Here is an 11,263-nt window from a genome sequence, read left to right as displayed (position 1 = left end):
AACTTTGAATGAACATTCTATTAACTTCACTGGAAGAATGCTTGCTCATTTCCAGAACGTTCAGTTAGCTGGGTAACCTTTTAAGATGAACTGAGGTTTATAAAGCGGGATGCATTTCGGAAAATGAACGTTTATGATCACATATGTGACCCTGGAGCACAGAAGCAGTCATGAGTAACACAGGTATATTTGTAGCAATAGCCAACAATACATTGTATGGATCAAAATTATACATTTCTCTTTTATGCCAAAAATCATTAGGATATTAAGATCATGTTCCATGAAGATATTTAGTAAATCTCCTACTGTAAATATATCAAAACTTCATTGTTGATTAGTAATATGCATTGCTAAGAACTTCATTTGAACAACTTTAAAGGAGATTTTCTCAATATTTAGATTTTTTTTGCTCCCTCAGATTCCAGATTTTCTAATAGTTGTATCTCAGACAAATATTGTCCTATCATAACAAACCATACATCAATGGAAAGATTATTATTCAGCTTTTCACCGGGGTTACATTTCTTCTAAAGCTTGTGAACTGATGTTGATTTTCAGTCATGAACGATCACTGGATGGTGCAGCGGGTCATCATTGCCAACCTGCAGCTCTGGCGACTCCAGCGGCCGCCCAAACGAAACCTCCGCCTTGTGAAGCTCCCAGGCCTAACAAGTTGGCCAAAAACCCTGCTGACATTCCGGCTTCCACCACTGGAGCTGCAGGGAACAGAAACGCTAAGAGTGTGGGAGCTCCCAGGCCGAGCAAATAGATGGTCAGCATAAACAGCTTTGTTTTGTCGTCATTTAGAGAAACCTCATTGTCCTGTCCTGCTTCACTCAGTCTCCTCCGTTCCTCTTCTTGGATCCAGATCTCCAGCTCCTTCAATTTTTTCTCTTCTTTTTCTCTTCTCTCCGTCTCTTTCTTCATCTCTCTTCTCAGGTTCTCCTGCTCCTTGCTCAAAGATGCTCTGAACCATTGCAAATGATGCTCGTCCTTCTTTATCTCCACCTGGATCTGAGAGATCTGGACTTGTATGAATTGTCTTCTTTGTTCAGTTTTTTCCCTCTCTTGATTAATGGCAGCAGTGAACTTTGCCCTACTAAGATCAGCCATTTTTCTGACCTCCTCCTTTATTTTCCTCGTTCTTTCAGCTGTTTCAGCTTGCACTCTCTCTTCTATTATCTTCTGGGCTTCCTGCATTGCCTGTGTAACTTCATTAGTGAAATGACAATTATTATTCACAGCCAGCAGTTTATCCACTTCCTGCAGGAGTCGACTCACTTGTTCTCGGTTTGTAGGGTTTGTGTTGTCAAAGGCAATGAAACGCCTCCCAAATCTCTTCACAAGGTCTTGGATTTTTCGATTTTGTCTCGAAACGAACCTTTCAATGGATTCTCCTCCAAGTCTGTCGGCGTGTGAGAAGATCAGGATGCTGTGATGAGCGATATCTTCATGAAACATCTCCAGAATCATTTGTACGGTGCGTTGCTGCTCCTCTGTATATCGTTCTATCGGTATGACGAGTAGAAACACATGAGGACCAGGAGAACACAAGGCCAGGCAATTAATTACTTCTTGTTTTACTTGTTTTTCTGTTAAATCTGTGTCAAAAAACCCAGGTGTGTCTACAAGAACAAGCTCTCGTCCCTCCACCGTTGCACATTCTCTCCTGCACTCTTTAGTGACTGAACTCATGTTCAATTCAGCATCAAATCGATCTTCTCCCAGGATTGTGTTTCCCGTTGCACTTTTCCCCGCACCGGTTTTTCCCAGCAGAACCAGTCTCAGTTCATTCAGAGCTGGATTTACTCCGAGCGGATCGCTGCCAGGTGAACCTTGTCTACTCGGACTTTGAGTTTGAGAGGGTGAACAAACACTTTTGGTGGCTCTGTTTCCCTCATTTGAGCTTCTGTTGGACATCTGCCCGTGGTGACTTGCTCCTAAATGTTTGGTGTTGAGAAAAACAACATTGATAATCATTTATTCCAATTATATTCTACAATCGTATAGATTTTAGGTTTCTCTGGTCGTCCCATATACCACTCAGTGACTTTGAGAGCGTGAAAATAATACGCTCACTTGAGAAAACTAACACTGTAAACCTTATTTATGCATAACTACTGAGACCCAGACCGAGCCACAAAAGTGGTCCAGATGATCTGTTGTGCTCAGACTGACTGATGTTGGAGACATTTATTTAGTTTACTGGGTAATATGCACATATTTAACATACAATATCCATAACCAATACATCAAACAGATGTCGAATTATGACTAAATGCAAGAATAACGTAAACAGCATCTGTTTAAATAAATACAATCGTCTAAATGATACTTTAATGATTAAATACATGTAATAGACATAGTTACAGTACCTTGGTTGGACATGTCGTGTAGTTTGGTTTCTCAGTTCGGTATCAAACGGCTCGCTGTGAGTTTGTGACGGGTTTGTAACGATCTGGGACTGTTTTATTGTGAGAGGCAGGACTTGGACAGAAATGAAACTGGACACTATCTTAAATGATGATGCAACAGACGAGTGTTGTGTTACTGCAAACATCAGGAAAGACAGACCCTCAATCCAGTCTTTTCCAGTTTCTAGGGAGATGTTCACACAGCGCATTTTGATTCTGCGAATCAGCACATCATTACCAGTAAAAGACTCCACAGAGAAAGGCCATACGTCCGCATATATAAAGGATTGTGTGGATCCTGTGTCTCAAAAGATTTTTACAGTTTTAAAGTCAGAATCAGGAGATAGAGAGACTGCGGCTTCAAACAATGGTTGATAACTTTCCTCCAACTTTATGCGGCTAGGGCTACATTCTTGAGTTTCCATGTCTTATAATCTGCAATCAAGAGATTCGGATCAAGACAAAAAAAACTTGTCTACCACCATCCGAAGGCTTACGAGTGATTTTGGGCAATGTTGCCTTTCCACGTTCACAAGTGGAGATTTGACAAATGTGTTGAACAAGTAAACATTTCTGGGCATCAGCACAAACTCATCTGCCAAAATCTGACAACAAATTGACTTTTTGTTCATTTAAGTGCACAATGATATTTGCTGGAATACAGTTTTTGAATTCCTCTGGCAAGATTAGATCCTGTAAATCTTCCACCCTTACGAAAAAGAAGTTTATTCGAGTGTGCTAGTAGTATACTTCTTTTAAACTAAAAATAGGAAAGTATACTTTGTCTACTTTTTATGTACTTCTCAGAAATATGGTTAAAATGACATTTAAGTATATTTGACTTCTACTTGGAAAAAGTCTAAATATATTTGAGCTATACTTGTGCTCCTAGAATCTGTGTTTTGATTGTTATACGGTAGGAGGTGCTCGTACACATCTTCTGTACAGAATTTCCAAAAAAACACAAGTGAAGAAGAAACCGAAACAACAGATGCTTCCACAGGTAATCTAACACCATCATCAGACATAAAACAGACTCAAAACTGTGTAACTTTATGAATAAAATGTCAACCAATGAGGAAGTAATAATGACTGTCAAGCTTTGGGGTGTTGATCGACTCCATCTACATCATTCTGAGTCCAATTCATAGTCTTTTTCAGCTTTTTGTTCAAAATGTTATTTATTTTTTATGAAACTTATTTAGGAAACAAAATAATACCTAAATAGGGACATAGTAGTATACTTAATGTATGATGTAAAGTTCATTTAAAGGAAACATACGAGTACACTTGTGGTATATAACTACTAAAGTAGTAGTTTACTGAGACTATACTTCAAAGTGTACTAAAAATGCTACTACAAGTATTTAATTAGTAAACTATCAGGATACCTATAAGTTCACTTTTAGTATAGTTGCAGTACAAGCTAAAAACTTTGATGTAAACTAGTTGTGTTTTTAATACTGTTATACTTAAAGTGTACTTTTATATAAAGTGGGCCAATTTAGTCCCAAGGAGTATTGAAATAGTACACTTACAAGTACACTGATATGTGTATACTTACTACATAAAGTATACTTACAAATATACTTGACCTTTACTGAAGTGTAAAATAAACGTGAAGGATACTACTTTTTGATAAGTGCAGGGTTGAAACTTTGCTAGAAAAACACAATTTTTAAAAAATAACTCAACATAAGTTTGTTCGACTGTTTTCGAATGACTACGGAACTCACAAATCCAACAGTGTTATACCACAAAACATAGCAATGGAAAATCATCATCCACATCATCCTGTGACATTAAACACCTTGAAATGGAGACATTCATCTTTGAAAAGTAAAACACAACACAGATGCATCGTTGCTCTCTTGAAGCAACACACACACACACACACACACACACACACACTCACACACGCACTCACACGTACACACACACACACACACACACACACACACACACACACTCACACACGCACTCACACGTACACACACACACACACACACACACTCGCACGCACGCACGCACACACACTCACTCACTCACACGCACGCACGCACGCACGCACGCACACACACTCACTCACACACACACACACACGTACACACACACACACACTCGTCTCGCACACACGCACGCACGCACACACTCACTCACTCACTCTCACACACACACACACACACACACACACACTCACACAGGTTGCTACAAAGAATCCTTCAGGAGACTTGGAAAATTTAATTTACTTGAAAATTTATACCAGATTTATCCCAGACCTCATAAACCAACATTTCATTCCTCTATATTCCTGTATATGACTGGAGTGACAATAAACTTCAATCAGAATGTGCAACACAGCAAGATTCAGACTGAATTTAACCATTCTGACAGAAATATACAAACTTTTAGAAAAATAATAATTTATGATAATTTAATTATTAGGATTTTATATCACCCCCTTAGATAAAATATTAGTCAGCATCTTTCAAAGATTTACCAAAGTGACATTAAGCAAACACAATTTCTCATTTTGTCAATTTATTTTTTTCCCCCCCATAATACACACATATTAAAGATTATGTAGGCCTACATACATAAAACAAGGTATTACCATGGTACTTTTTTGTAACTTCTTTGTTAGTGCTGTGTAAACAATTAGACTCGCTCAGCCACTTATTCCACATTCTGTCACTATAATTATGATGAAAATGTTTGTGTGAATATTAATTAATAATGCACAGTTCCATTTATTGAGAAATATATTTTTATTCCAGGCCTGAGCGAGTGAACAATATTCATCATCTTGTGACCGAACAAACACACAATTAATCATTAATCATGAAACGGGTAAAATAAGAGGTTATTCTTTGAAATTATGCTTTGGATACCAGAATCGGAATGCAAATCATTTTTATCGAATGCTGTTGCCAAAGACGCCATTTGAAGCTAAAATGCAGATGTTTATACAGACAGACTATGGCTGAAAACTGCAAAGATTACTCTACTTTTAAAGCATGAATGTGACCCTGGAGCACAAAACCAGTCATAAGGGTCAATTTTGTGAAATTGAGATTCATATATGATCTGAAGCTGAATAAATAATCTTTCCATTGATGTATGGTTTGTTATGATAGGACAATATTTGTCTGAGATACAACTATTTGAAATCTGAGGGAGCAAAAAAATCTAAATATTGAGAAAATCACCTTTAAAGTTGTTCAAATGAAGTTCTTAGCAATGCATATTACTAATCAAAAATTATGTTTTAATATATTTACAGTAAGAAACTTACAAAATATCTTCATGGAACATGATCTTAATATCCTAATGATTTTTGTCATAAAAGAGAAATGTATAATTTTGATCCATACAATGTATTGTTGTCTATTGCTACAAATATACCTGTGTTACTGATGACTGCTTTTGTGCTGCAGGGTCACATATTTGATTTAAACAATAGGTCTACATAATATTCACATATGCAGTTCATAGGGGACGTATTGTAATAGCTCTACAGTTACAGCATGAAATATATTTAAACCTATTACTATTAAAAAAAAAATCATCTCGCAAATGCAAGTTTATATCTCCTAGTTTGGACTTTATAACTCGATTTAACTCAGCAATAGTGAGTTTGGCAATTCTGAGGAAAAAAATCCAGAAGTCAATGATATAAACTCATGATTCTGAGCCGAGGGGAAAAGAGAGAATGATGAGTTGTTTTTCCTTATCAGACTCCTGCTTGAAAACTGTCATTTTCTGCCAAACATTGGTCTATTCACTTATTCTCTATATATATCTTGATTTTCAGTTGTGAACGGGTCACTGGATGGAGCAGCGGGTCAGGACTGCAACTTTGGCGACTCCCCAAACCAAACTCCATCCTTCTGCAGCTAAAAGTTTGGACAAAATCCCCGCCGCCAATCCGACTTCCACCGCTGGAGCTGCAGGGAACAGGAACATTAAGAGAGGAGGTGCAAATGACACCCCAATCCCCAGCATAAACATGGTCAGCATAATCACTATTTTATTATAATCTGGAGAAAGTAGATTCGTCTGTTCTGCTTCGCTCAGTCTCCTCTGCTCCTCTTCTTGGATCCAGATGTCCAGGTCATTCTGTTCTCTCTCTTCTGTTTCCTTTCTCTCTCTCTCCTCCTCCATCCCTCTTTCCTCCAGTCGTTCCTTGTTCTCCAGCTCCTTCAGCAGAGACGCTGTGAACCGTCTCAATCTTTCTGGAATCGGTCGCATGTTCTGCTCTTCCTTCTTTATATCCGTCTCAATCCGATCAATCCTGCTTTGAATGCGTTTCCTTTTTCGTTCAGTTTCCTGCCTCTCTTCAGTCATGTCAGAAATAAACGCACGCCAACGAGCATCAGACATTTTTCTGACCTCCTCCTTTATTTTCCTCGTTCTTTCAGCTGTTTCTGCTTGCATTCTCTCTTCTATGATCCTCTGGGCTTCCTGCATTGCCTGTGTAACTTCATTAGTGAAGCAACGATTCTCATTCACAGCCAGCAGTTTATCCACTTCCTGCAGGAGTCGACTCACTTGTTCTGGGTTTGTAGGGTTTGTGTTGTCAAAGGCAATGAAACGCCTCCCAAATCTCTCCACGAGGTCTTGAACTTTTGGATTTTGTCTTGAAACAAACCTTTCAATGGATTCTCCTCCAAGTCTGTCGGCGTGTGAGAAGATCAGGATGCTGTGATGAGCGATATCTTCATGAAACATCTCCAGAATCATTTGTACGGTGCGTTGCTGCTCCTCTGTATATCGTTCTATCGGTATGACGAGTAGAAACACATGAGGACCAGGAGAACACAAGGCCAGGCAATGAATTACTTCTTGTTTTACTTGTTTTTCTGTTAAATCAGTGTCAAAAAACCCAGGTGTGTCTACAAGAACAAGCTCTCGTCCCTCCACCGTTGCACATTCTCTCCTGCACTCTTTAGTGACTGAACTCATGCTCAATTCAGCATCAAATCGATCTTCTCCCAGGATTGTGTTTCCTGTTGCACTTTTCCCCGCACCGGTTTTTCCCAGCAGAACCAGTCTCAGTTCATTCAGAGCTGGATTTACTCCGAGCGGATCGCTGCCAGGTGAACCTTGTGAAATCATGTTGGGAGGAATTTGAGTTTGAGAGGGTGAACAAACACTTTGCTTTGGTCTGTTTCCCTCATTTGAGCTTCTGTTGGACATCTGCCTGTGGTGACTTGCTCCTGAGGAAAAAATGTTTGTTGTTGAGAAAAATAACATTGATAATCATTTATTACAGTTATATTCTACAATTGTGTAGATTTTTAGGTTTCTCTGCTCATCCCAGACACCGTCCATTAACTGATAATGAAAATAATACCCTCACTTGAGAAAACTAACACTGTAAACCTTATTTATGCATAACTACTGAGACCCAGACCGAGCCACAACAGTGGTCCAGATGATCTGTTGTGCTCAGACTGACTGATGTTGGAGACATTTATTTAGTTTACTGGGTAAGATGCATTGCATAAAAATAGCTAAAAAAAATTTCAGTGAAACAAAAGTTAAATGTGTTCAGAAAAGTTATCATAGTTTTAGTGACAATGACATGAATTATAAAGAAGCATGAAAAATATCCAGAGTTTTCATGTTATTACATTTTTAACCAGAATGAAATCAAATGCCCCCCAGTCTGACAAAGCAATTTGCTTTAAACATTTACAGCAAAATCAGAGTACAGGCAGTTTTAGCTTAAAATAAAAAAAGAACATAATCAATAATTATGAATTAAAAAATTATAAAAGTCCATTTGAAAAAAAAAAAAAGTTAAATATAAAGTCCAAATATTTTTATTCAACCAACTATAGAATTCATTTGATGGAAAAACAAAGGATTTGATGTTCAGAACAGAATAACTACAGTAATTGCCCTTTGCCCCCTGGGGGGGGGGGGGGGGGGTGGTTTACCCCACACACTATGTTTGAGAAAAACACTTAGGCCTATCTACAGGCCCTACTGTTCTCATATCATCTATAACTGTGATGTTCTACAAAACAACAAGCTTTAAAACCCTTTCTTGCTGCTTATAATGAGATCATTTACTGTGAAATCTGTTTTCTCTCCGGTACATCACCAGTGTGAGCTTCATGGTGAAAACTTCTACATCACTCTCCTCAACCTAGTCCATAGTTACAATAACAATTGATCTTGACTTTATCTTGTGGTTATGTTGGCAAAACAGTAGTTGGTTGTTTTACCCCAGAGCTTTTTACAATCAAAAACAATGTTAGATTTGGACAAAATGCAAGAATAACGTAAACTGCATCTGTTAAATGCAATCGTCTAAATAACTAAATAAATGATACTTTACTGATTAAATACACGTAGGGGAGAGTGGGGTGATTTGTGCCAGGGGGGAAGTAGTTCCACCCCTTGTTTCTGGAAAACCATAGAAGAAATTGGTCATGTGACCACATAATTTTGAAAAGCCATCCATTTTACTCATCCTCCAAAGAAGAGAGACACATGGCATGAGATGTAAGCACATTTTAGCTAAAAAAAACTGTGTTTTTCCTTTCAAAGTAAAATTTCTATGATCAAGGCTTTTTGGTTGTAGTGTCTGAACAATTATAGACAAGTTTGAAAACATTTCACACATGTTTTAGTGCTTTAGCAGGCTACACAATGAGTCTATACAGTCAGCATGATGTTAGCTCTTAACTGCTGGATCATGCTAGTTTTTCAAACTTGTGGGTCTGGGGTGATTTGTGCCAAAGGGCCTGTAGCACAACTCACCCCCACTTATGACTAATTTCAATATATTATTAATTTGTAATTGTACATTGTACTCTTACATTTTAGCACTTAAACTATGTGACATTCTTAATTTTAGACCAAAACCCATCTTGCCACGACACTTATAATCGGAAGACAGACAGGGCTTCAACTCGAAAAAAATAGGAGAAGTAACAAAGACAGGGTATAAGAAAACAGGACTTGCCAACCAAATCTTCAAAGAAAACATGGAGACAGAGCTGGCAGACCATGTAAAGGCACTAACAGCAATGTTTCACGGCATAAATGAGCTGGCTTTTAAGTGTGCACAAAGAAATGGCATTGATATCCCTGCCAGCTGGATCAGAGAGAAAAAAGCGGGTTAGGTTAAGTGTGCATTTATTAAGGAAAAGTTATAGGGAATATTGCTAATTATTTTCCCAGGATCTGTCTGCTGGTGACTTTGTCATTGTGAGCTTTGCTGGTAAAACCAAATCCTATAACTATGTTGGATTGGTGGAGAAGGTTGAGGGTGCAGACATCAGAGCAAAGTTTCTAAGGCAAAGTTGTAAGAAGTCTGTGGATGGAAAGCCCATCTTTACATTTAAAGAAAATGATGAAGGAGTCATCCCTAGAGCTGATGTGCTCAAGAAACTACCCACACCCCAAAAACGTGGTGGTACAGCCAGAAGGGAGCAGAAGTTTATATTCCCCTGCAGCACTGACAAGTGGGATGTTAAGTAGTAGGCCAGATCCAGACCACCTACATACCCACAAGCGATAATCTGGAGAAGTGAGGAGATGGGCATGCCTCATCAGTGTTTGACTTACTTGCCATTTGTTTAATTTAGCTAACACTGATTTCATTTTTCATGTTATTAAAGAGAAGTTTTATTCAGTTTTTAAGTGGCCTAAGTCACAATAGGATGTTTAGAAATTAGCCTAGTCACTTTATTCTTATATGTTACATAATGACAGACAGCGTTCTATTTATGTCAACCGGGTGTGTCTCACTCCAACTGGAAAGTGAAGCTGCGGGCTCTTTGATCACCCCCTGGTGGCTGGCTGCAGTACAGGTCATAAACCCCGCCCTCGACTTGAGTCATAACAAAAAAATTTCACTTCCAATACAATTTTCCAAAATATGATTTTGGTCATTTAAGGTAGTTGTTATCACGCTGATATATATATACAAAATATGACTTATTCCAACAGTTGAATAGGGTGACAATATCTAAATAAACCTTAAATTAGTAATTTTGTATTGAATTTGCCTTGCTTTCATATAGCATTACAGTTCATAACATTAAAATGTTCTGTTTTACTTCAGAAATCACTGGCACAATTTACCCCAACGTATTCTCCCCAAAGGCACAACTTACCCCGCACCAGGGCCAAGTTGTCCTACAAGACCACTTTTTCCCCAAAAGCTATATTTCTGAAACAATTTATTTCAGATCAAAAGTTATTGTTCTCAGGGATGCACCACATCCTGAAATATTATGTACATTCTTAAGTTGAAGGCATTACTGTCATGACCTCACTTTAAAGCCACTTTGAGTAAAAACTGGCACAACTCACCCCACTTTCCCCTAATAGGCTTAGTTACAGTACCTTGGTTGTACATGTCGTGTAGTTTGGTTTCTCAGCTCGGTATGAAGCAGCTCGCTGTGAGTTTGTGTCGGGTTTATAATGATGTTGGACTGGTTTTGTGAGAGGCAAGACTTCAGCAGAAACGAAACTGGACACATCCTCAAAGATGATGCAACAGATGAGACTGGTTCTTACTGAGTGTATACCATGAAAAATAAATGCATTTGTATTTATTTACAGACATGCTGCATTAAGATATGCACACAGTGGTTTATTTATAACTTTAATTAAGCATTTTTCACTTCGAGTCTAGTCTAGATGAATCCACTAGAGGCACACAGAGAGCCTGTTTCAGAAATGAACTGAAATCACAGATCATTTCCATTCAATAGTGATTAATACATATGGTAGCATGTGCAAAATGGGCAGGCCTTTTACATGCATTTCTTTCTTTATCATTTACACATTCACTTATGCTGCAATAAAACTCAAAACTAAAGTCA

General features: G+C 38.2%; 2 protein-coding genes across 2 annotated transcripts; both read right to left on the bottom strand.

Moving 5' to 3' along the window:
* Positions 1-110: 110 nt before the first annotated feature.
* LOC306845590 (GTPase IMAP family member 4-like) lies at positions 111-2,451 on the bottom strand. The gene is made up of 2 exons (XM_079378470.1): positions 2,376-2,451; positions 111-1,940 (listed from the first exon to the last, which is right to left on the bottom strand). The coding sequence occupies exons 1-2, from the start codon at positions 2,386-2,388 to the stop codon at positions 592-594; spliced, it is 1,362 nt and encodes a 453-aa protein (XP_079234596.1). The 5' UTR covers positions 2,389-2,451; the 3' UTR covers positions 111-591.
* A 2,205-nt stretch (positions 2,452-4,656) lies between these two features.
* Positions 4,657-10,868, bottom strand: LOC306845547 (GTPase IMAP family member 4-like). Its single transcript, XM_079378418.1, has 2 exons — positions 10,782-10,868; positions 4,657-7,633 (listed from the first exon to the last, which is right to left on the bottom strand). The coding sequence occupies exons 1-2, from the start codon at positions 10,792-10,794 to the stop codon at positions 6,240-6,242; spliced, it is 1,407 nt and encodes a 468-aa protein (XP_079234544.1). The 5' UTR covers positions 10,795-10,868; the 3' UTR covers positions 4,657-6,239.
* Between the last annotated feature and the right edge of the window lie 395 nt (positions 10,869-11,263).

This window comes from Barbus barbus (assembly GCF_936440315.1).
Source record: "Barbus barbus genome assembly, chromosome: 26".
Lineage (NCBI taxonomy): Eukaryota > Metazoa > Chordata > Actinopteri > Cypriniformes > Cyprinidae > Barbus > Barbus barbus.
This window is presented reverse-complemented; position numbering and strand designations above follow the sequence as displayed.